The 27,447-nt window shown below is 40.4% G+C and overlaps 1 protein-coding gene across 3 annotated transcripts in view; it reads right to left on the bottom strand.

The window, feature by feature from the left end:
* TPD52L1 (TPD52 like 1) overlaps positions 1-27,107 on the bottom strand; it is a 57,783-nt gene extending 30,676 nt beyond the window's left edge. For all 3 annotated transcript variants that reach the window (XM_063329683.1, XM_063329682.1, XM_063329681.1), the window contains exons 1-2: positions 26,970-27,107; positions 6,368-6,483 (exon numbers count right to left, since the gene is read on the bottom strand). In XM_063329683.1, the coding sequence (XP_063185753.1) occupies positions 6,368-6,483; positions 26,970-26,988 (135 nt within the window). In that variant the 5' untranslated portion in view covers positions 26,989-27,107. The remainder of the gene's footprint in view (positions 1-6,367; positions 6,484-26,969) is intronic.
* Between the last annotated feature and the right edge of the window lie 340 nt (positions 27,108-27,447).

The raw sequence follows: 27,447 nt of genomic DNA on the forward strand, positions 1-27,447 counted from the left end.
AGGTTTAGAAGTTCCCTTACCAACTGTGTTCCTTCCTCCATATGTTAATAGGATGACATATGGTAATGTATCTGATTACCATATGTTAAGTTCCCTGGAACCACAGTCTCCCTGTGATTTAACTCCATAGGCTGCAGGGAGTAAGGCAAGCACGAGCTGCATCAGTTGCTGACCTCCTGGACTATATTTAAGATGTAAATACCAGCATTATTTTTATTTTACACACTCATGCATTCTACTTCCTTGTAAAACTAGCTGCAAGCTCTTTGTTCTTGGAAAAGTCTCACCCTCAAATACCACAGCTACCAGTTTCTCTTTTGTCATTACCTGCTATCTAAATTATTCAAGCAGCTCAGGAATTAAGCAGCAAGACTATGAACACAAGGCAAAATCATGACCTCAGTGAAGCAGATACCAGTATTCACCGATGCCTGTGATATCAACACTTCACCGGTAGAATACATAACAATCCAAAATTGCTTTCTTCCTTCCCATATCTTTTATGCTCCATTATATTCCTAACCTGCAAATGAAACGCTGTCAAGAGGCAACATGAATTTCTCTTCTGAGAGGATAACTGGTTAAATGCTTACAGCAAGAAGAAATCACAAGTGTCAGCGTTCCTCAGGCAGCAGTTCAGAGATCCCTTTAGTTGTTTCTCACCCACAGCAAACACAAGTCTGCCTGAGTAACACTGCTAAAGAACTTGACTTAAACCAATACCAGTATGCTTACATGTACTTAAACATTAATGCTTTCCATATGGACTAGCACTAGGCTGATCATTAGGTACCTGTATATGTAAACATTTGAGGGCTTCTATTAAAATTACTTTCCATCTGTTCCATTGAATAGACACCTAAAGCTGTAAAGCCCTAAGCAAGCATTAACCATGTGCTCAATGGCATAAGTATGAACAACATTTTTGTCTGTATTAAAAAGAATAAATTATTTTTCTTTAGACATCAGAGTCTTGTTCTGATTTCAGAAAATCCTCCTCAAGTTCCATAATTTCAAACCAATGGAAAATACAAAGCCACCCTGAAGTGTTCAGATACCAGTGATTGAAGACTGTGAATTAGACAGAAAAGATTAGGGACTTACAGTTGGATCCTGAAAAGCATTTAAGTAGGTTACATACCTAACTCCCATGGAAGTCAGGCATCACCTGCTTAGGCATTTTTGAAAAGTCCACTATTATAACTATTATACGTGCAGACTCCATTATGAAACTAGGGCTTAAGTCAACAGAAATACAAGCTTCCAGTCTTCACGTTTCCATTCTAAGTGAAACAGAGTCAGGAAAATACAGATACATCATATAGGGACAAAGTTCCCTTCTCCCTTTTTGTGGGCTTAGGAAACAGGGTTAATAGCTGTTTTTTCTCTCCTCTATTACTGCGTGGGACACGTGTAAAAGCAAGAAGAGCTGACCACCTAAGACACTACAATTCCCATGATTAGCTGACCCGAGTAACATGTAAATCACACAAAGGTGAGACCCCAGGAAAAAAAATCCACAATTACAGATAGATCTCTCTGAAATCTGGGACTGACTAATAATATGGAAGAAGGACAGTAAAGTCCAGCACACAAACACACACAAAAAAGTATTTTCCCTTGTTTTGCTTTTTTTGATTATTTTAGGGAAAACTGTATGTTTTAGGAGGTTGAACATTATTTTAAGGTGGTGGCATGCCTGAAAAGAAACACCCCAGTAATTCTCCAACATATAACCTTTTCCATTTTTGCCAGTAGACACTCACAAAACAGCTCATAAAATACAAGCCGGAAAGTACTTATTCAGTAAAACGGAGCATTCTGGATAAACTACTATAAATAAAAAAGTGTCAGTTGGTATTATCTATATTCAGAGATATACATAATGCTATGTAAAATGTGGAGGTGGAAAGATTGAGCTATTGGTTGGAATAATAGTGATGAATGGGTTGAATGGTAAGGTGAATAGTAAATTGAGTATTTATTATGGTTTTTTTTAAGGATCAAGGCAGTAAGTGATTAAAATACTAAGGAACCCCAACAGAAAACAGAAGCCAGCATAGTTAAACATGTACTTTTAAGTTAGACTAAGTGTAGCGCCCTGGCCTGGCTGTTTGCACAGCCCTCCTCACCAGGGGAAATTGCACGAGGCTTTGTCAGGTATTGTTTAAAGAAATAAAAGTGAGTTATGCAACCAACACGAGCAGTGTGATAATATGCTGACAAAAACTCTAGAAGAAGCAGGCAACTACAGCAAAGCCAGCAAAGAAGCCAAGGCCGCGATCCCCTGCCAGGGAGGCCTTGGAGCCAGTGCTGTCCCAAAGAACTCCCACTGGCCCCTGTGAGCTGGTACACCCATCTTCAGTTGCACCACCATGATTCACCCCTGCACAGCGGCATTTCACTATGTCACAGCACAGCACCGCCCAGTCATACCACCAAAAGCAGCCAGGAGGCACACAGCTGAAAATAGCAGGGGTAGAAAGTTTGAAAGGGCAGTGCCACAAAACCTCTCACATCATGGAACCATGGCTTGAAAATACCCTGGATCCTCAGGGAAGGCTAATGCACTTCACCACCACAGGTACCACCGTGGCAGCCAGGCTGCAGCATGCATCTGCCCACCTGTGCTAGAGCTGAACATCAACTCTCTGCATAGCTATATTCTGTGAGAAAAGCTGGAAAACATGTAACAGACAAAAAAAAAATGTAATAAGGAAGGACCAGCTATATCTCTGGTAAGAAGAGCAACTATGAGGGGGCACTTGATAACAGAAAGAGGTACACTTTGTGAGGAGGCAAATAATCTTTTCCTTCATTTCACTGGCGTTCAAACAAAACAAAAAAAGTCACAAGACTGCATCTTCTCTATACCATTCTTTCACATAATCCTTTTTGTCTCAGAAGACACAAAGAAAGTCACAGCAAACATACATAAAACCGGCCTCCCAATGAAGCCAATCCACGGGACCCTTAAATTTTGATTAGCTATTGTGTTTAGTAAACTAGTGATTGTCATTGCATTGTTACCCCTTTTCAAAATTGCTGAGTATTGTAACTAAATGCACATGTATACTAAAATGCATAAAATATTTGTAAGGAAATGGGAGGACCTTACTATTGTAGCCTTTTAAAGCAAGCAGTTGTAACTGTGAACAGAGTAACATAGCACAAAAAAAAAATAACAAGGCCTTTCACCGCTGCACCAAATCATATAGCTCAAATTTCACACCTCCAGGCTGAGTACCTGTTGACTTTTAAGTTATTCCTGGGGTGAAGGGCACCCAGAGACCCCAGGTACACACATAAATAAAATTAGCGATAAGTTTGCAGAAAAAGGTACTAACATCTTTCCTCAAACTGGGAATAAACATGCAGTAACACACATGGCTGAACTTAGAACCTGTGCATCAGCTAGAAAGCTTGTAGATCAAACCAGATAGCTGCTTTTGTGAAGGTATGGGAGGGGGAAGACAGCAAGGAGTAAATGACTACTTTGATGAGCGTAATGGAAGGACAACTGACAGCAGTGAGCAAGATAGCTCAAAACCTCAGCCCCCATCATGACTCAGGAGTCCTTGTACCATGCTCCTCACACCGAGAAAGGAAAGCAGGGGGAGAGGAGTGGGAAATCTGTTCTGCTAATAAGCTTCTGGCCTTATGTAAAGTTTTCAGGCTACAATTTTCTGCTATTATTCTGAAGCATCAGACTGACCTCTGTTAATGCAAATGAACATTAGAAGTTCCTGTAAGAGTTACACATTTCACTCGCATTGTAGAAATTTCAAAGCTTGATTAGAGTCAGAGCCCTGATGTGTTAGCCAGACTATAAATACAAGAATAGAATTAGTCCACGCTCTGAAAAGCTTCCAGTACAAAGAGACCACTAGCAGGGGAATAGGAAAAGAGTATACAACAAACCTGTCAGAAAAACAGTACTGCTAGTTCCCCTCCTAATATCAGGGAAGGATGGAGAAGAGGAAGAAGACAGAATATATATACAGCAGATACACAACACAGAGATGGAACACATTTTTTCTGTTTAAATACATGCACAACAGGTGCTCACAACAGCTCCCCATTATATCAACTATTAAGTGGTTGCAGCATTAAGGAAGATTTGAACCTTTCAAAACAATAAGATGACAGGTGCTTGTTCCTACAGGCTCAAACAGGCATTACCTAACACATTAAGGACATGGAAGAAAACAAAAGTACCGCTGGTGGAAGAGAGGGGGCTTGAAAGTAAAGACTAGCAGCTTTTCAAAAGGAAACATTAGCCAATTCCCACAGAGGTTTCTTTCTGGAGTCAAGGTCTTACATGTTTTTTTATTTTTTTCTGAGAATCATAAGCCTCATTTAAGTTTAGATTCTGTTCACTCTAAATTCAAGTTTTCCAAACCTTTCTTAGCGTAATTAGCAGTTTTATTTTGTTTTCAAGCATAAGCTGTATGCCAGTAAACTGCTGCGAGCAATTCAGAAAATAATATCCAGGTTGGCCAAGATCATAATATTTGAAAGGCAATCTCTCACTTGTGTGTTGGTACATGAATTAAAGCATTTCTACCATGAGCCACTGAGAACTCCCTACTCCCACAGAAATCAGCAAGCAGGAAGGATGTCCAGAAACTCTTGAGATAAATTCTCTTGAGAGAAGCATATCATTCTCAGATGGTTGCAGGAAGTTATGGGGTTTTTGCTTCCTTGTTTCCATCTGCCTCTTAAGTCCCTTTCAGCAGAAAGGAGGAGATAATCACAGAGTGGCTGAGGTTGGAAGGAACCTCTGGAGGTCATCTGGTCCAATCCCCTGCCCAAGCAGGACCACGTAGAGCCAGTTGCCCAGGACTGTGCCCAGACAGCTTTTGAATATCTCCAAGGATGGAGACTCCACAACTCTATGAGCAACCTGCACCAGTGCTCAGTCACATTCACAGTAAAGACATGTTTCCTAATATTCAGAGGGAATTTCCTGTATTTCAGTGTATGCCCATTGCCTCTGATCCTGATGAAAAGACAACAATGAACATCCCAACTTCTATCTCATTGCTATGTGATAAAGTGAACATGTAAAGTTTCAGTTTCCTCCTTATTATTTACAGAAGTGACGGGATCAGCAAAGAAGTAAAAATTAACTAGCAACTCGGAAACACAAGGCTTGATAAAACAAAGAGAGAAAACAATCTTTTGGGTTCTGTTTCACTAGAACATCCTAAATCAGCACTGAAGGTAAATGACTCGAGAGTCATTAAGAATGTGACTTCTTAAAGTATTTAATATTACAACTTAATATTAATTTAAATATTTCTGTTGTATGAAAGACAGGGATCAATCTCTGCACAAGAATTGTCCTCGGAATATGCCCATTCTGTGTGTAATAGCAGCAAATGCTTCACAGAGCACTATGGAAGAATTATGAAGGAATACTTCTTCCCTAGATAGTTTACACTTTGAAGGTATATGCTCACAGCCCAAATTTTGAGTTTCCTACTCTTCAAATGGTTGTTACTTTATTCTTGCTATGTGAAGTTTCAAACATACTGTCTTAAAAATTCATTATTTCAATTATGACAAAAACAACTCCCCCCTATCATACAGATGTAATTTCTGTTATTTGTCTCATATTTAAAATAAGTAAACCCTCACTTCTTCCCATTCTCTCATTTTCCATTTTGGAATTTCACTTCTGTTTCTGCACTATTCATCAGCAGTAATTAAAACTGAATCCACCCTCCCACTGTAGATGAAATCTAGACAATCTCTTTAATCTTTGTAATAAAAAGACCACATGGTTCACACCTTTTTCCTCCAATCTCCTTGCTATTAAGTGTTATTTTTAAACCTCTTCATGGTGTCATGACATCTCCTGAAGCTCTTTAATTAAACAAACAAATGCAAACCAAAAATATAACCCTCTCCAAGTACATCAGTGCCAAAGGAAACAAAAATGTGGTGAAATTACTGTGCTCATCATCATCAATCTCTTCTGGAACCATTATCATCAGCTTTTCCCCTGATGCCATACAAAGAATCTTTTTCCATCAGGTGTCACAACCACTGTAACAACAATACCATAGATCTGGTAAGAGCACCACCTTTCATTTGTTATAAAGGAAGGTTTATTTATAAAGACACATCTTGACTGAAATGGTAAGGTACATTTAACTTTCTCTCTACAATCATCGAGTAGAAGATAATTTCCTTAGATATTTTTTGAAAATTAAGTAATTGCTTCACCTTATTGTAACCTAGACTAATTTTACTAAAAAGGAAGGGCATACCTTTATGATGTGTACTTCATCCTGCAATTAGTATCTTCCAGTTTAAGGAATTACAAACAGTAACACTCATAGAAATTCAAATTCATTACCTTGGCTAGTTCAATCTTTAACTCTTCTTTTTCTTCTTCAGAAATCATGTTGGTGAAATCAACATCAGTGACCACATCTTCATCTGCTTCATGCAAAGACTGGGTTTCCAACAGGCCTTTAAAGTAAAGAGTTAAAAGGTCAAGACAACCATTATCAATTATTTCAGCTATGATATTAACCTCCCCTAAAATCTAAGAATGATACAATATTCATCCAGTAGGGAAAAAAAAACCCTAAAGAAAACCAAAACAACCTTTTCCTGCTAAAGGTCATTTGGATTCTGCTCCTCTCTGCTTCTGAAAAGCTACTGGAAGTATCAGATGATAATCTCTGCACAGAAGCAATTTAATATGTGAAAACACTGCTCATTCCCAGAAAGCAATTACCTTGGACCCCACTAGTCCCTGACAAGGCATTTCCTTGCTTTTAACAATACAGAAGAAAAAAAAGGGGAAAAAGAAAAAAAAAAAAAAAGAGAGAAAAAGAAAGCTTTTTCTTCAAAATAAGAAAGCTGGTTGATGTGGATCACTGATGTGAATAGTGGCAGTAGTACAATGAACAATACAGGAAGTATATTACTGAGCCAAGTTTGCTTTAAAAGTACCTCTTATTGCAGCAATTTGAGAACCTTACAGATGTACACAGTTTTCAGAAGCAAATGCCATACCTACTGTTTGAACTTTCTAAATGTTAGAAAAAAGCATGCCTTGATCACTCAATGTAAACCTGTGAAGGGTGAACAATTACACTGGACCTCCAGTTACTTTCTTCTTCTGCGTGTCCAAGACCAGGATCAGCAGGTATGATAACCAGGATAAACACACACACAAATGTTTGCGAGACCTGAGCCTGCCTGGTATAATATATACAGAGGAAACAAAATATATCCTATCTCCCAATCATTCAGTAAAGAGAAGAATGATTGATGGGGTTCCAGCCATTAATAGCCTCTCATTCTTCATTGTCTGCAAACAAAACAACACAAAACATTCTCACTCCTTTGGAACTTATTTTAAAGTTCTCAATCCGTTTCTGTTGCGGAAGAAAATTCTCCTCCAGGCTACATCTGGGACAGCACTTTTTCCCTGTATTTCAGTTCTCTAGTGGGGTAATCAGCCATCTCAGCGGACCACTGACATCTATATGTGTTCGTTCTTCAGTGTACCTGGATTTCCTCCTATTTAACAGAAAAGAACTGATTTGATTCATGCCATCGACTTCACTGCAGAGCAAAATGTGGTGAACTCAGCCTTGTTAATTACAACCTCCCCTGAGTGGGAAGATAAAGAGCAGCAACAGAGGTGCTGAACCCCTCTCTGGCACCATATGTAAGATTAGAGCACCACCCTTAAGCACAAAACCTTCAAAAAAACTATGAAAGCATATAGAAGTAGTTTATACCTTAGTTATTACCCAAAAAGCAGCTTGCCAGGAAAACCTAGATTGGTGAAGTCACAACAAAAGAAAAACACATTTATTCAGTAGGAATACTCCCAAATCACCTTTATTAACAACCCTTCATCTCTAAACACAATTGTTTGGTCTTTGTTTGAGGATTAATAGTGTTGCTATGGGATTCAGGCTAAACTTAGTCCACACGGTCTTGAAAGCAGTCTCTTTTTTCATGGATGGAGGAGCAGCAGTACAGGGCAGCTCTTGGAAATGCTGGGAAGAATCTCAGGGGCAACAGGGTTAAGGCTGAAAACCCTCAAGCAAAGCTTTGGGGTAGATGTGAGATGAGGCAATCTTGGAACAACTGATACTTGAGCTAAAAAGAAGGCAGATCTGTGCTCATGGGACAGAATTAGTTCGGAATTGGCTAAGTTAAGAGGCCAGAATTGCTGGACAATGGTAGATAGAGATGGAAGCCAACATGGGCCAAAATCAGCAAAGACAACTGAGTAGCATTTAACTAGACCCAATGGTCAAGCTCAAACTTCAAGATTGAACTGAAATTAGAATCCATTCCAAATGGCACACACATGTCAATCTTCTGCATGATCCTCTGCAACCTCATCCAGTGCAAGCCCCAACTTTCATCTCTTGCTTCTTGTCTAAGTCTTCTGAAATCTAGTCTGATCCTTCAGTCCCCACTTTCTTGCTCAAGCCACTACCAGAGTCCTCCCTAATGGTAACTGTCGCTCTGCAAAGACTTGGCTTCAGTCATCTCACAGTTCCAGTCTGAACATCTTTCCACCATATTGTGGGTTGCAACCTTCTTCCAGCCAGTCTCAGTTCTGAAACTTCCTCACATGAGCACTGTCACGAGCAACTTTCACTCCTCCCTTGCTGTTCTCAGTCTCTGTCTTTCCTTCATGATCCTTGTTTTCTCCAGCTACACCTAGTAGCTCTCAGTCCTGCATTCACCTCCTGTTGTCATTCTACTCTGTTAAAGACAGCTTCACTGGTATCCTCTCACCACTTTGACTGACAGTTTTAGTCCTGGACCAGGTCTATCAGCATAGGAAGGATGCTTCAGTTCTAGCGCTAGGGCATGTGAACTTCTCAGTCTCTTTTCTCCACTTGAGGAACAGAAACTCATTTCTTGAATCTGACCTGAAAAGATCTCTTCACCAGTGTCTGGGGCTATGTCTCAGACGTAGCGCTTAGCTATATGGTTCAGTGATGGGTTTTGCCAGTGTTAGGTTGATGGTTGGACTCGATGATCTGAAAGGTCCCTTCCAACCTAGGCAATTCTATGATTCAGCTAAATGGTTAGAGCCGAGTCCTAGATTTTAAGCATTTTTCTACACTATATAAAAGAGTAACAGATTTAGGTATCTAAAAGTCAGAATTTTAAGATAACACTGCATTTTTATACTTCACCATGTACATGCAATTCCAACAATTATGTTGGAATTCGTTCACCCCGGAAAAAAGAAATCTGCACTTTAGCCATGCAGACATTCATTTGTGTGCATGTACAGACATTCAGTTTATACACACAGTTCCTGCAGCTGAGCAGGGAACACAGCTCTTCGTGTTAGCTTCACACTTCTTCCTTTGGGGGTAGAAGGAATTTAACCGGTTTCCATTTCACCTGGAATTAAATACATCTATACAGTATATATCTATATAGATAACTATATTTATATCTAGACATAATGTACCTATAGTTACATAAATAAGCTGTAACTTCTCACAGAAACTAAAATACAGAATGGCATTTTGATCAGATGTCCAAGCCAAATCATTCCTGCAGTATTGGAATATGATAGCTTTCACGCTGCACCTCAATTTCCATTTGTTGATTTATACACAAACCCTATATTTTCCATTAAATTTAAGCTATCTTAAATAATAATATTCAAATGATCATAGCTGCTTATTAAAACAAACTTGTTGGGAAGTCGTGAATCTGGTCAAGTGACATTTCAAGGCTGTGTTTTCCCAATAGCTTACTGACAGTATGGAGAAGCTGTAAAATGAATTTAAGTCAGTCTTTCTCCTAACTTACAGGATTAGGGAAAATATTTATTACTTACTAACTTTTAGTTTAGGCTCCTTCTGACAAAATATAGAGAGTATAAAATTTTGAAGTTAAACATTTCCCAATGGCTAAATTAGTTTTCCATATGAAGTGACAAATATATGCCTGGTCAGAATCATTACTGCCGAATTACCAGCTAGTAATTTATGTGCAGGAGCCAAAGCAGTTTTACCTGCAGGGAGTTAAAGCAGTTTTACCTGTATGCTCGCAAAAGGAAAGAACCTACTCTGCTACGGTTCCTACCCCGATTATTAAATTTAACTGATCTTACTGCACCGAGACTCACAGTAATTCTAGAACTGCAAGATATCTGATACTCCCCAGACATAACGATGCCTTAATCCTGCTAAATGAAAGTCAAGTTCTACGTAGTCAATGGCATTGCTAAAGCAGCAACAATAAGCAGAGGGGTTACAATTAGGACGTTGTTATATTTGAAATGGAGCACAATATAGGTCAGCGTCCACCAGCTCAAACTCAGACTACAGTTGCATCTGTACAAACTTTTTCTCTGCTAGTTAGCCATGCCAAGTTACACAGCTTATCAACTCCGGCACACTGCTAACATAACATACTGCTGTGGAGCCTTGAGGTAGGGCCTCTGCTTTGGATCACATGTGTACCAGTTGCTCAGAGCTTGGTTATCTCTGCACTGTGCTACACTGCAAAGACAGCAGAACATTTCTTGCAGTTACCGCTTTCTCTCTCTAGACACTGTCATCTCACACATTTACAATACAGTCTCCAGACCAAGGGGAGTACTGCAAGTCCCTGACAGTGACGTAGCCACCCTTTAAGGTCAGGTTTCCAAGGAGCAGCCTAGCACCCCCCAGTCCGCTTTAAGGTATGTCATATATGCCCACCTGTAAGAACTGCTCTCATACAGTCTCAAAATCCTGGGCAAGCATTTTCCTCTCCTGCCCAGCTACGTAACCTGACAATGCACAGCTCATTGGTCTGGGAGAGACAGTATTTTTGCCTAAAGATGCATAGAAGGTTTGGTCATTTTGGGAAGGGAGTTGTACAAGTAGCTGAGATGTTTTCAGGATTAACATAAAATCTTGTTGGATATCTGGCAGCAGAAGAAAAAAAGGGGGGGGGGGAAGAAAAGATCAATCTGATGTTCCAGTCAGACTCAAGCTGCATTCCACTGCTCCCCTTCCCCACTCCTCCCAGAAACACTGAGTATCACACCTTGTTTTTAGTTGTGGTCAAAACTGGAAAAACTGGAATTGTGATGGTTATTAAAATTGTTCAGATGCATAGCTGCTATGGTTTCAGAATTATACCAACATCCAGGTGTGGAATCAGGAATTAACTTTCCATCCATTTAGAACAGCAATTTATTTGTTGGGTGAGCAAATAGTTTCTGCTTCACTTTGTAGCATAGGTGTTGCAGGCTTCCCAGAATGAATTAGGAGCTTCATCCAGTAGATGATCAGCCATCACAAGTACCCATTGCATTGTTGATGTCCTGCATCTCTTATGTTCCTTACTAAGAGCGCAACATTTTAGGCATTGACCTCCACGTATTCATCTAAAGTAGAGGTTTTTCAAGTTTCATTCAAGCAGGCCACTAACAGATAGGATGTGAGGACAAAGCCCCCACACCACTACTTACTAACATCTATTCTCTTCTCCTCCTACATCTTGTCCAGAATAAGCCAATCCTGGCTCTCCTGAATTTAATTTCAGTTGCTGTGCCTGGTGCCCAGTGATTCTCTTCCACAGAAAAATCACACAGGAGGCATCAGTGGAGCAGAAGCCATCTCAGAACCTATTTCATGGATTTCCCACCCTTCATGCTCGATGGTCAGCTGAGGAGACCTTGTTGCCTATTCCCTTCTCTCCACTTCTTCCAATTGCAATTAAACTCAATCCAGAAGCTCAATCAAGATTTAGCTCTGCGGTGTGCCATCACAGGACTCTACCCAGAGACAGATGCAAAACCCAGCCTACCTCCCTTGTTATCTCTTCCAGAAAGCCCCTCTTCTTGTGACCTAAGACTGCTGGGGACAAGACCTGAAGGTCCCTATGGTCTCATACAACCTTACTTTCCTACAAAAAATTATACTAAGAATATACTCCTGTGTAATCCATTTATCCTCCTCAAACAGGCAAACTAGCAATTGTCTGGACACACATTACTTCAAAAGGAAAAAAAAAAAAAGCCCTGATAAACTATGGGAAAACATATAGTAGGTATAAATCAGTGCAAAGAGCTGTTTGGCTTTTACTTTAAAGAAAGTTTTAGTACTTACTGTCACATATAATTAGATAAAATATGCAGGAAATATGAAAAGTATGGGATTATCAGTAATTAGGAACTGCAAATCATACAGAAGGATCAAACTCAAAACAATTGAGCGAACACACCTTTGTATTAGGATATTTATACAGAAAAAGTAGGGGGTGGATAGCTGAGGGAACACATTTAATGTGATCTTCTGAAGGATTCATACGACAAGATAATACAACCGCCATACAAGGAGCTACAGTATGCTGAAACACTTCATGGGCATTTTTGAGTTTTCTCCCAAAAATCATGGTAGTTGTGGCTGAGACTAATAACTAGTTTTACAGTCTGCTGTTAGATCTGATTTAATGCAAGAAACTGTTTTGGCATTAATCTGTACCTGTGCATATGTTTGCTACTAGAACTGGAGGGATGACAATTAAATAAGCCACTTAAACTACAGGATCTGTAACTATTCCACAAAATTTAAATTAAACAAAGAATGCAATGATAAAAATCCAAGACATTTTTTTAGACTCATTCAGGTATCTAAAGATTAACTGCATGAAGGTGTTTTAGTCAGTGGGTTTTTATGTGTTTTCTTGATATTCATCTCAGGCTCATGTTCTAGACTACCACGTATCAGGCTAATTTTTGTATGCTGACCTTGTTAAAAAAAGAAAGAAAACAAAAAAAACCCCCAACCCACACTATTGGCAGTGATGTCCATTGAATTATAATTGACAGCATAATGACATAATGACAGCAAAATTAAAGGCAAGATCACCAAATTTTTGCTTGTGTACATTCTCTGACTTTCATTTCAGGGAAACATATAGATGATCCTCTATCCTAACAAAACAGTTAAGAGTTGAAGCCCTTTTAGTGCTCTATTTTTTTTGTTTGTTTCTCAACCAGTTAAAAATAGCATACCTACCTTTTTGTCTAATATACGTACCAAATAGTGAGAAAACATCTTCTAATTGTTTAACCCTTCTAGTAAACAAAATTACACGTTACAGCTTCTTTTGCCATGTTGTTATATTGCAGCTAACAGCAGAGCAGAACTGTTTCTTATTTAAAATTGGAAAACACTTGTTTACAAATTTAAATTGCAATTAAGTCTTCAAAGGGATGAAATGGTAAGTAGAACAAAGGAACTGTCCAGACATTGCATTAGTGTCTTTGATCTTCTTTATAATGTAGTCTTAATGCCAGATATAGAGATTAAGGGGGGAAAAAGGGACTAGAAGCACGTACAGTAAATAACTATATTGATCAGAAAAACTGTTAAAAATTGTGAGGATTTCCAGTATGATTTTTTCCACTTGGAAGTTACTATGGGAGGATTCACCTAGAAAACAGGCTACTTGAAGGAAGATCTTCCCTTCTGAGTTTGGTTCTAAGTGTGGACAAGTCTGAACTTCATGAGCCTAGACATTACCACGCAGCCCACCTTTCTCCTACAGGACAGAAGGAAGGTTGATTTTGAAGCTATGACTGGAAAATAAAACTAGAGGCTGGGTTCATCTTGGTTCAGAGAGTGAAGAACTCAAGACACACAGGTCATGCAGATCAAAAGTGTAAACGTTAAACAAAATTGTAGATTCTAATTCCTGTGACTGTGGGGGATGAATCTTTCTTTTCCTCTGAGTATGCTCCTTGGAAGAGAGATATGGATGGGCAAGTGTCTTCATTTCCTCTCCCTACTGGGCTTTGGGTTGGGGGTGGTGTCAAGAAGAGGAAGGATGTACAGCCTTCGGGTGTTCAAGAGCTGTAGGACAGAGTCTACCATCCCAGATTAAGTGTCCCCAGTCATCCCTGGAGCAGCTCATTACAGACCTTGCTATAGCTTTCCATTCCATCTCTTAACCTTTGCAAAACCTGACATTAATAACAAATCTATGCATTGCTATGAGATAGATTGGCAGGTTTCCAAACAAAGGAACACTTTTATTCAAAGCTCCTGGATAAACAGCCAGTCATAGTGTGCTAATTCTTTTCTCTGTTTTAGTAAAATAAAAAGAAATTAATCATACATTGAGGATCTCGCTGTTATTTTTTCCCCCAGAAGCCATTAACACAGCTGCCAATCTATGCCAGTAAAGAGTTACAATCTACACACGAATAGCTGGCAGAAAACAGACTCCACAGCTTGGCCACTGCACCAAGAAGCCATACACATTGGTAAATCTGATAATCATCCCAAAGATAGAAATGCAGTGGATAAAAGTAAGAATAGCAATCATAGTAAAAAATATATATAACACTAACTAAAAGTAGGTACCAAGCTTCAACCTAAGAACTGATCTTCCAAACAAAATAATTATTTGAAAGATCCAAAAATGCTTGGTAGGCATGATCTTATGAATTGTATCCAATAGCTAGCTCTCTTTGTAGAAAATAATAATCCTGCCTGCCTGGGGAAGACAAGGGCGACATTGCTTTCTAAGCTGTAGCTATGGAAATACATTTCACAACAATTGCTTTGTAACAATTTAAAGACAGCAGATGCCTCTTTCTATTATGTCAATACTGAAAGTAATGACAGTATTGTACCACTTACTGTGCTTTCTATTGATCATTCTGCACAACTTTCTGTGAGGTCAAGGGTAAGAAAAAGATGCCACAAGTGGAAGGGTTATCATCTCTTTTTCTTTCTTTAGGCAGAGGAGGAAAAAAAAAGAAAAAAGATGAAGTCACGATGGAATAATAGGGAATGAGAAAGTAGATGGCACTGAGTCACAAAAGAGACTTGTTCTCTACAAATAAGGTACTCTAGAAACTGTAACAGACTGCATAAAACAAAGGAAGGAATAAAGCATATATAATCAGACTAGAGAAAAGCAATGTAGGGGAAGATAAGAGTGATGACATGGAAATGCTGGCAGTCAGAGGTGGAAGTTGTCAGTTAAATTTCTTAAACCCACCCTTTCACACTAAAAATACATAAAGGTACATTTTTCTAATCTCAGAATAGACAGGCACCTTGGGTCCCATCCTCAGCTGGTAGAAGTGACTGCAATTCCACCAATTGTATAATTAAGCTCACACATCTGCTTCACTGAATCAAGATCACAGAATCTTAATGGCAGGATTTAATAACCTTTCTCTCCTAAGAAAGGTTTGGTTTATTGTACTTTTCTAAAGCCAGGTGCAAAAGAATATCACTAGATAGCAATCTAACTGCAGTATAGTTAAACTCACAAGCCTCCTCAATTAAATTCCAACAAAGTATCTGTGCTGCAAGTGATAATATTATATTTTTTAATTAAAAAATAAATTCTTCAAGTAGCTATAATTTGTACCATTTAGATCACAAAACACATAACTAACAAGATCTTTATAAGTCTAATTTAAAAATGAGGAAAATCTTGTTCCAGCCAGCAGGTTGCCTTGCTTTCCCCACACCCCCATCCAGCTATTTCAACATGTAAGACAGATGTGTCACTTCTGATCCTGTAAACTTACTAGGGAAAATACATTGGAAACAATTATAACTGGTCACACAACAGATTTCTTATTCTCTTCAGGCTCAAATTCATTATTCCCATTGCTTTAATACAGATTAAATGCCTCAGCATTGTTACATATACTAAAATACACATTTAGGAATGCTGAGAGAGAAGGGACAAATTATCCTTCCCTACATCTGCTCAATCTCTCACATCAGGAGAGTAAATATCTCGTTTTTAAGGACCAGGACTGTCTTTTTGCATACTGCTTGATGCAAAAGGTCCATGAGCTGTGACTAAGCTTTGTAGGCAGCATCATAATTATAAATTAACAACAATAAATCACTCACTAAATTGAGATAAAGGCACAGTTCCTGTCCTGAGTTTTTCTTAAATGTTTATGTTAGGCTACGTAAGAGCTCACCACCACCAAGAAAAGGCAGGGAATCAACATGGTCCTCAGAGGAGGCATGTCTTGCATCCTCCCCCCCCAGTGTGTAAGCACCACCTGCTTCAGGCTGCAATACCCTTTTACCCCTTCGTAATTAAGACTAGCTACTTTGCGCCAGGGCACTTGCCTTCCTAAAGCAGGTTATCTGACAGCGTAGACCTCCTCCAGGCTTCCCTAAACAAACTTCGCCTGCTCTTGGATGCATCTACCTGCAACACAATTGCATTCCCATTTAAAACCAATAAAAATAAAGCTGATTTGTATGAATGTTATTTGAAAACAATCCATTTTACCAGAGACAAAGGCCATGTATTCCCTTCCACAGGCCCTTTGTTTAAGATAAACCACATTTTTATTTGTTAAAACACATATTCCAAGTATATTGGAAAGCTGCTCTAATTTGTGCCTCTTCGTTTCCTGCAAATGCCCTGCTTTGCAGGTAGGCAGCCATTGCTGCAGCGGGTTGCTCTGATAAACCTGGAATTTGGAGTTAGCGTGACATTCAATTCTTTAGACACAGGCCGCACAAAATACTTCTCAATCAGAATAGCACCATCTAGCTGGGCCTGTTCTACTCAAAGTTTCATCTGTTTTTCCTCCAGTTTTTTTTTTTTGCCAACACCCTGAACTGTGAAATGAGGTATTTATTATTCTGCTCTTAATCTTAAACTCCACATTCTGGCCTTCAGAGTTTCTGGCATCATTAATTTTGTGGCTTTGCCCACTCAGTGTTTTGTAGCATGCCATTACAAAGAAATGTGTTTGCTTAGTGAGGCTGTGGGTGGAGACATCTGGGGTTTAGGGCCCTGGGTATCTGTGAAGTTCCCATAGAAACAGGTTTCTTGGCCTTTCCTTCTGTTGGGTAGAGGTTGAAGACAGGAGGCAAGTCTCTGCAGTCAGCCCGAGTTACACAAATGACTGTATCACAGGAGGGCTGGCTAATTATCAGACTAGGAGACAAAGACTGGCACTTCCAGCCACACTGTACTGTCTCAGCCTTTGAGGTCCCTGATTTACCCTCAAGTACCAGCCAAAATGGCAGCTGTCACAGAGACAGCATGGTTTTTTCCTCCTTGAAGATCAACAGGGAAGACAAGCCCTGAACCATAGTGGGTCAAGCTTCTCTGACAGCTGCTCCAGACACAGGTAATGGCAGGCCAAAAGGTAAGAAAAGGAAGGGGTTTAGCTAAGTACGTGGCACGAATTGCTACACCCTTGAGGTTGCGCTAGATCACACTCAGTGGCAAGAACATCACTCAAACCTCTACTTTAATCCATACAGATCACCCAGTCTGTTATCACGCCTGTTGTAAAGCTGGTACCTTAAGAAGGTCTTGAAAGAGAGCTCAAGATGGTCTTTGCCTTCTTTTCGCTCTTCTACTACCTTACATAAGAAGACTTTTCTGAGGATGTTGTTGCAGGATGGACATAGCACAACTTTCTGAAATAAACTAGTATTCCAATGCTTGCATCTCTGCTAATAATTTCCATTCACATCTTCATCCCTATTCAACTCAATTGTCAAAGTCTTATTCTCTTACCCTTCCCCTGTCCTTGATTCCCACATGCAGCACTGGTAACTGTGACCAGATTATTGCTGCTCCCCTTTCAGGACATGTTGACGCACCGTATTTCTGTGCAGAGCTGGACACAACCAATCAGCCTTCTAATTCTATGTCTAAATCTAGTTCCCATCTTTGAACTTCTCTCGAATGGGTACAAACTATTACCATTACATACTCTTCTTTATTCCTTGTGATCAATGCAGACTTCATCTATATTGCCTATTATCTATGCTTCTCTATTTTTTGAAGCAATTTAAAACCACAAGGGGAGACATATTTTTTCCTCTACCTGTAGTATTTGACTTCCAGTTTCTCGGAAATATCTGTTATTTAACTGTGCAAAGACCCTATTTAAATCTTCAAAACCGCACTGTGATTCAGTTTATATGAATGACATTATTCAGCAGCCTTTTTTTTTTTTTAAATCAGTCAGGCTGTTCAAATAATTGTTCCTTCTTCACCATCATCTTTTCTTTGCTATCAAAGCTTCTGCACCACCTGACCCATAACATGACTGAAGGATTTACCCTTGGAAGACCACATGGCTTCACTGGTTCTTCAGTATTCTCATATACACATAACAGTGTACAGCACTGGTTATATAGTTTAGTTACATGGCAAACATCATTCTCCCTGATTATGACTTTGATTCCTTCCTCCCACAATAATAAGTTAATAGCTGCCATCTGCCTATTAAAATACTTTGAACAGAAGATAATCTTCTGTTCCTGGCATAATTGCCCCTCTAACTCTGTAATGTACATACATTTTACTTGTCTCTAAGGAAAATCTGGTTGTGTTTAAATACAACTACCTCTGATCACTTTTTAATAAAAATTTAGCATGCACCAACCCAGCAGAGAAAGAACATAAAGCATTTGAAGCCTCAGAATATACTCTAACTAAACACACTTGCTCCAAATCATTCTCCAAATCTGTCAGCATCTCCTAGAGTGACCCATCTGAGATCTATTCAGTGGAGTTAAGAACATTTTAATTAAAGTGTAAAGCATAGAAAGAGGAATTAGACAAGCACCTAAAATGCCTGAGCCAACATCAGCATGACAATTTATTACTAAATCCACCTAAAGCACAATGAAAACAATTATTGCAAGGGAATTATGCAAAAGTATTTTAAACTTTTAAACTGATTATAAGCAACCTTTTAGTAACCACAAACCTGTACCACCTTAGTTCCACCCAGGTGGCAAGACAATTTCCTGGTGAGGAAACTGGTGAAAAGAGAACTACCTGAACAAACAGACGAACACAGAAAAACCTAACTCTTTACCAAAGAAGCAAACATGAAAAGCATGGGCTCCTTTCAGCCAGCATTTATAAATATTTACAGAATATAAATCATGCAGCCTTTTAAGTCCACACCATACATAGTTTTTAATCATCCTTTCCATACTTCACTTACAATTTATAAGTTAATAACTTTATTTATTAGGCAATTATTAAATACAGCTTAAAGTGTGGCACAGGTGCTAAAGAGGGACAACTCAAGTATTTGGATGGCTAAAGAGGAATGGTGTTTCACAAGCTAGAGCAGAACCCAGGCAGGAATTGAATTGTACAAATGGAAAGAAAAAAAAAAAAAAAAAAAACCAGAAAGAATGGTTCTCAAAAGAAGAAATAGTTTAGGCAAGATCTGGTCCCTTGGGGCCTGGAAAGCAAATAACAACTTTACTGACCCAGCAAACAAAAGTAGCCCTTCCAGCAAGCAAGCACATGAAAATAAACTGCACTGCCTGCTACAAAAACATTTTGTGCAAACACTTTTTACTGGGAAAACCAACACCATATCTATAGACACTTGATGCTTGCATGAATATCAAAAATGTTTTCAGAGTGTAATTTTATGTCTCTTCTTGCCAAAAGCACCACTAGAGCCCTAGTTCCTCTGTTATACTAAACGCTGAATCTTGAGTTTGCACTATGAGGATCTGTTGTTGCTAAAAGTACTTTAAATTCTGTTATCCTACAAAAACATTAAAAGTCTAATTTTGCCTTTAGAAAAGCAAAGCTGAGAAGTGACTGCTTTCCATTATACATTTGAAGTACTTTCATTACTTCAAAACACTTTACTGACTAGGTTCTTGGTGGACAGCGAGGCTAACAGCATGCTAAGGTAAATTAGTGGTGATAGCAGGACAGCTTTACAAAAAACAAACCCCAGAAGACCAACAAAAAAACCCAGAAGCAAGCATTTTTCCTAACACCCCTCCTTGCTTCAGAAGGAACCGACTGCTCAAGGCATAGTGTTACCTTCCTTTTTCTGGAAGTGACACAGGATGTTAGACCTCCTTCTGATCTTACACGCACTACCTCCTTCTCCGAACTCCCTGGATTCTCCTTCAGTGACTAGAAACAAAGATGTAAAAATTGCCCAAGAACTGGATCCCTGACTACATAGTTCCTAAGCATCTGAAAGTCCATTAGTTGGACAACAGACTAAATGAGAGAAGCTGTTTTATCTGGCCACAGGATACACATACATAACCGTGACTTTTACGTATTTCTATAAGCCTCTCTTTATAAATTTTACTGCTGTATTATTCTTATTTGGTTGTTGTAAAAGCCCTGGCTTTCAGCTGCAAAGATGAGATGTCTCTCAGCAATCAGCCTTACATAAGAAAACTCAATGACAGATAGTGTGGAGAAAATACCAAAACTCCTAGTGTTTTATGTGACTGTTTGCAGTGGGAACTCTCTTGTCTGCTTGGCGATCCAGTAACGGATCCTTCACATTACCATGCCATTAATATAAATACAATACCTTCTTACTGGAATAAGTGAAAAAGAATCAAAAAATTCAAGAAATCCTGCACAGAAATAATTAACAAGAACAGCCTTTTAGAAGCCCTTTTTAGTATCCAGAGAGCTTAAATCCTACAAGCACAGAAAAGGTACAATGTGCCAAGCAGGAGAGGGAAAATGAGAGACTCAGTGTAAGACCTTTATCATCAAGATAAGATGGTACTTGAGGCACTATCACTTCACATGTGTCACATTCCTGAATTTGTTTACACTTTCAGATAAGAACATTTGCAGAAAGATCCTCACTGCTGACATCCCACCTATTTTTGCAAAGTGGAAGAGAGAGTGAATGAGAGACAGGACAAAAGAAAGAAAAGGAGATTTAGTGTTAAAGTGCAGTGCAAACACTTGTGACTGTGCCTTTCACAGTTATCCACCTCCAACATTCAACCATGCCATGGATGCAGAAGTGTAATGATGATAGTCTAGTTAGCTATTACATGATTTTGATCCATGGATCTCAAAGATAGCTAACCAGCATTACCTCTGACCTAGTGAATCAAACAAATCAGCTAATATGTCCAAGGTTTTGGAGAAGGTCAGTGTGACATCTGATATTAGAATCCAGATTCGTAAGTTCCCTCTCACAATTTCTCGTACATGACAGGTTTAGAGACTGAAGCAGCAAAAAAGCCCAGTTTAGAGAGCAGCGATATGACTACCGCACACTACATTTCTAAAATTTGGTATTGCCGCTGTGCATTTCTATGAAATACAAATAAAATCAGACAAAACTAGCCTGCCCAGATCTCATATTTATATATTACCCCAAGAGGTATTCTGTGATTAGTAAGAAAGATCTAATTTTACCCTTAAAACACATTCTGAAACAAAGGCTGACTACAGCCTTTCTTACCCTAAACTCCAGGATTACGCCAAACCAAGCTACTAACCAATATCTAAATTTCTAAATACAGCCACACAGAATATACTTCAATCCCTCTGCAATCTTCTGCCAAGCTTGTGCCACATCCTTGACCTTCAAACAGCACATGGCCTAAGCAGAGCACCTCAAAAGTTCCACGCATTTCTGTACTATACTGCACAAGTCAGCGAGGCACATCAGAACAGCACCAGCAGAATCATCTTTCCACTAGCGCACTTGAGAACACTGACAGAGAGCAAACTCAGAATACGCTTGTGCTGCCTCACAGTAGGACTCACACCAGCAGTCCTGTGCAAATAAGAAGATAACAGGAGAAAAAAAAAAAAAGGAGAGCAAGAATTTAAAAACCTGTTTTAGGGTTTGATGTGTTTGAGTTTGTGCATTCTGCATTTTGTATCTTCGTGGTTGTAAACCTGGCAAAGTTACAATGCTTTATAAGACTGGACCTAGATTTTAGAGAAGGTATCTCTTATCTCTTTCCCAAATCCCACTGTCTTCTATTCTCAGTTCTCTTGTGCAGCATGAAATTTTCTCAGCCTCAGCAAACTGAATTTCATCCTGTGGCAAGTGTCAGAAAGCTGAAAGCAGTACAGGTTCAAAAGGGTAAAACAGAAGCACTGCATTTGATTTCAGACATTTATTTGCTTAAAATGTGATATACCGATAACTCATTCCATGCATGTATTTTTCCTCCTTTTAGTACAAAAAGGATGAAAGAGCAATTATCTCAAGCTCTGGGCACTCTTGTTAAATTTTTAAGAATCCTATTATAAATTACAACCCTACCATTTTCACTTGACCTCATCTTCATGTGATCTTATTAACAAGGCAGCTGAGACTTCCATCATGCAGTCCAATATGCAGGTTATCGCAGGCTGGTTCAACTACCCTGATATCCACCTGACCATTTGGGAAGTGCTCTCTCCCACCTTCCCTACCGGGGCAAGGGTGAGCCCCAGAGGGCAGTAAGGAGACAGCACAAACCCCTGGTTAACAAGAGTGAATCTTGAAGCCTCAGAAACATGCGTAGCCAGGCACTTTCCTTGCAAAGACAGGTGGGGAACGTAAATGCACTTCTCACAATGGAAGCAACTAGTAGCTGCTGCTGGGCAAGAAAACTAAGGTTCCCCTTGCCTTATCCTTCCCATCTTCTCACGTATAACAATGCTGGCCAACCTGTATGCTGACGGACTTACCCAAGCAGAGGGATTTTATTCTCATAGAACAATCAGCCCCAAGTCACTAGTTTTACTCTGCCCTTAAGGAAAAGGTGAACACAAAACAAAACAGTCAGCGCTCCTTGGTAAAGCCACCAACCCCAACATGAGGCTAGGGAAGATGCTGCCCTCTCTAGTAAGACTGTGCTTTGGAGTGACGGCCACAGCACTGCTGCAGTGAAGTAACATCTCCGTGTGTTCCTTATCCCCATTGTGAGACTGACGATCCAGATTCATATCTGTATTAGTAACCACATGAGTGCCTAGTGAGGAGAAAGGGAAAGAGAATGCTGACCAAGCTGCCAATGCCCTGTTTTGATGAGTCTTGTACCCCACATCACAGGTAACATAAAACTCCTCACCACTGTCTGCCACCATGGGACACCTCAGATCATCTGACTACGAGATGACAGGTGCCACTGTGGCAGGGAGAGGGCCACTGGGCTAATGCTGCAACTTCTACTGATTTTCTTCTGATCATAAGCTCCAGCCAAATGGCACATGCCCAGGTGCTGCTCCTCGGCTCTGTAACCTCACATGTCAAACGCAACTGGCCTGAGGATCACAGATGGAGCACGTCAGCTGCACGCAGCAGAGGAAAGCAGTGCATCGCTGCAGACCTACAAGACATAGGCCTCCAGGAGGAGTCTAACATCTGAACTAAATACAGCTCTCACCACAATACTTCACAGGCGTATGCATAACCACAGCAAGCTATTACGGCTACAATGCTCAACTAGCAGAGGATACAGAACATCTGTCAGAAACAGATGTAAGAAGAAATGCTAGAATAGGGAGATGCCTCAAAAACTCTTTCGGAGGCTGAAAGTGCAAGAAGCTGGCTGAGCTACCTACCTAGGTAGGTAAAGGGGCAAAGAAGAGAAAGCATCAAACTTTATCAGTGAAACAATCAAGACCGGACAGGATAGAGAAAGAAGGAGGTACAATTATAGCTGGATACAAGAAAAAAGGGAGAAGTATTGCTAAAGGAGAGACATGTATAAAGACCAAAGCTCCAGTGTTAAAAGTCACATGGGATTCTGGGATTCTCAGATGAGAGACAGATGAAGACAGCCATGGCACTGACATTATTAGAAGATGTTCAGTTAAAACTAGAAAGCAGGACTATGCAGGATAGTCAGTTAATCTGAATGATTGAGTAGAAGGATTGATTGAAGATTGATTGTAGTAGATTGACAATGAAGCAGAATGAGTACCATGAGAGGGAAATACACAGTTCTGATTTTCCTGTCTTTCAGAGAGAAACAGTGCTCTTCAGACTTCCAAACTTTTCACTTTAAAATAACTGGCAGCCACAGGAAAGAAAACAAATATGCCCTTATGGAACATTTAGCACCTAGTATAAGTATAGCTGGTGTGTTCCCAGGATCAGCTAGCTCTGGGACCATTAGGAGGAAAAAGTTATCAAAGATAAAAGCAACCCAAGAGGCTTAAAAGTACAATTTCTGTAAAGCACAATTTGTGATTTTTATTACACATATGAATTTGCTTACATGGAACATAGGGTTATTTCTTTAGAAAATAATTTTAACATTAATTACTGTTACTCTCTGTCTGGTAGACTGTCTCATCTAGTTAGAATGAATGCTGCAAGACATATTCAATATATTTAAGTATAATACTAATTCCGTTTCAGTCCATGAAATCTCTGTATTGCTTTAAGATCAACATCAGAGCATGTAACTTTCACAGTCTTTGGGGCATGAACAGATGCTATTTTGTGCCTTGAACCATACAGAAACTCCTGATGTTAGCAGTGACCTCTATGCAGTACCTTGATACAGTTACACTAACAATACCCTTTTTTTGTCAACAGTTGCATTAAGATTTATGAGGTTGATTCTTGCTGCTATGTAAAAATGCTGACAAAAATTATTTTCCTGCTCTGAAGAAATCTACATTTCATCCTTGCATGTGAAATCCTTCATTTCTTCAAAACGAAATTGATCTACTCAGGCATAGCCTCCCTTCAGGACAATATAAAATGGCACAAACCACACAATTATGTAGAAAAGTCCTTTTGAAGAAAATCTTTAAAGTGCTAAATATGAGAAACTCGACAGTGCTTTCAAATTTATAGCTTTTACTTTGTCTTTTCAATTGGAATGCAGTCGCCCAGCAGAGCACACTGGAACAAACCATTCAGGATTCATTTCTCTGTGGGCATCTAAAGGTTCCTTAGAAGCAATTCATAAACTCATTAAAATGTATACACATTTCTCCTGCTGCTTAAGCAGGTACTTGAAGTGGAGGTTTTTTCCAAGCAAATTGCTACTGTTTTGTTAGTAACCTCCTACAACTATGCTCTGCAAATTGCATAGTGGGATTGAAAAACTGTGATTTCTGGTCAGTGCTTAGATGTACTTAATGGAATTCAACTGCATTAGACACATACAGGTTACATTCTTTTTGTCAGCAAGGCTCCATAACTGCAGTAGCATGCACTGAATGAAGTCTAGAAGGAAAGAGGGACATTTTGGAACAAAGGTTTGTTGGCATGCAAATACCTACCACAAAAAAATCTTAGCTTGTATTGCTAATGTAACAAAGATATTTTTTTTAAGTAGTAGGAGATTGTTCTGAGAAACTGTAGAAATAAAGCACACAGGTGAGAAACAGAAGAAAGAAGTGACTTAAGAATTGAGTATAGCCTTGAAAAGTCCCATATGTGTCTGTCAACTGAGTTTAAGATTACCAAAAAAAAAAAAAAAAACCTCCCAAGCTCCTTGAATTGCATGCAAAAAAATGAAGGGCTAAGAATCCCTAATTAGATAAAATTAAGCAGTACAAAATGCTTTTATAGTCTCTTACCATCCAATAGATATTCATCCAGAAGAATAATTTATTAAAGGCCTGTGACAGTAACAGAGTTGCTGACCAAAACATACACTAGCAAAACACATTTATTGGTTAGAATTTTTAACGTGTACTGAGAACATATTTATTCATCTTACTACTCAAGGAAGGTAAAAAAATTCACAAGCATATATATCACTATCTGGCTAATTAGAATGAGATACTGTTTTCTATCAATTCTAAAAATGAAGAAAAGATCAAATCCTCTACCGTATGAAGTTCCTGTTTAAAGAACAGGGGCTCTCACTGTAGTATCTGTACAGATGTATTCAGAAAATTAGTTTAAATAACAGTCTTAGCTATAATCTTAACCTTGACTTTTAAAAGCCTCAGGAACCAAGCCACCCATCTATTTATTTTGCCAATCAGCTTCAGCCCTGTATCCATTAGGACAGCACATAGCCTTTCCGGCAAAAGCGTGGTGTTTCTCCTTCACAAGCATCATGAACTCAAACTTCCCACTGTATTCCTTTATGTACAACCATATTTGGAACCAACATTTGCCTCTTTTACGTGTATTGGTTTAAGATAGTTTTTAACTATTCCAGAAGGCTATTTTGTCACTTTCCATGAGTGTATGTCTCCCCCCTTACTTCATTGCCCTATTTTATGGATGACATAAAATGGTTTCTAAACATTCTGCTTTTGCAGAAATATTTGTACCGCCTGCTTAGTACTGTTGACTTACGGACATGTGTGGCAAAGTCTTAAGGTTCTTCAGAAAACAGAAGCAAGACCATAAAGCTGAGCAAGATCTGTGGATCCTAAATACCTTAGGTTGACCCAAACACCATCTAAACCTTGCATTAAAAGTTTCTTCTGTTGTTTGCAGGCCAATAACTTTACCCAGAGAGAGAGGAATAGCTAACTTAAGCATATCTGTTGCAACAGAAAAAGAAAAGTGTTCGCTTCAAATTAAGAAAGCCGGGTTTGCAAGACTGGGAGTGCTTTAGCACATCCCATTTTATGCTCGTCTAGGCTCTGCGGGGAGCCCAGCCGGGGGAGGGTGGTCACAGCTCCTGGAGATGCCTCTCTGTCACGCCGCAGCCTCCCCGGAGGAGGCGAGGGCTGGGGTTTGGGGACGGGCTGGCCCCGTCCTCCCTGTGCGCCCCCCCACGAGGGGCAGAGGATGGAGCCCGGCGGGGAAAGGATCCCCGGCGGCGGCCGGGCAGGACACTTCACCCAAAACTACTTTAAACAAGCAACGAGAACCCCACTCCCTGACCGAGATTAACTTCACGCCAAGTTGTAACCGGGCTGCTTGGCCGGGGAAAACCCCCCAGAACCAGCAGGAGGAGAACAGGCGCGTCACCCCCCCGCTCCCCCCAACCATAGAGTAAAATAGGGAAAGCCGAAGGGAGCCCCGGGCGGGATGGAGGAGGCTCCACTGGCCGGGCCGGGCCACGTCGCTGAGCGCAGGGTCGCCACGGCCAGCGGGGTGCCGGGGAGCCTCTCACGGCTACCTCAACCCTCGCTCCTCCCGCCGGTGCCCGGGGCCGCGGCTTCCCCTCAGCCTCTCCCCGCCGCGGGGCACCTCCACCCCCTCCCTCCCCGAGCGGCCCTTCCCCGGGGGAGAGCGGCTCTGTCCCGGCGAGACTCACCCTGTGCCTGCGGCTCCATGGCGCGGGGGGTAGCTCTGCCGTCCGCCGCGGCTCTGACAGGGCTGACAGCCGGCTCCGGCGCTGCCGTTGCCTTCCTCCGCGCCGCGGGGGCCGGGCCGGGCGGGGCAGGCGGCGCCATCTTGCGGCCGGGGGCGGGCAGAGCCGGCGCCGCTCACCTGGGGCCGCCCGCCCCCCCCACGCCGTCCCGGCCCGCTCGCCTCAGCGGCGGTCCCGCCGCTGAGGCGAGCGGGCCGGGACGGCGTGGGGGGGGGCGGGCGGCCCCGGGGGATGTGATCGCGGAGAAGAGTGGTGTCCGACAATTTATTGTCGTTTAGACAATTATTCTTTCATAATTAACAATAATAGCACCAAAGAACCGGTATTGGTCCCGATACCAATATAAAATACACAAGGATTATGCTCGGCCAGTTACACCGGTAGGGAGCTGTGCTCTGCCAGCCGTGGACGGCAAATATCT

Source organism: Chroicocephalus ridibundus, chromosome 3 (genome assembly GCF_963924245.1).
Source record: "Chroicocephalus ridibundus chromosome 3, bChrRid1.1, whole genome shotgun sequence".
Lineage (NCBI taxonomy): Eukaryota > Metazoa > Chordata > Aves > Charadriiformes > Laridae > Chroicocephalus > Chroicocephalus ridibundus.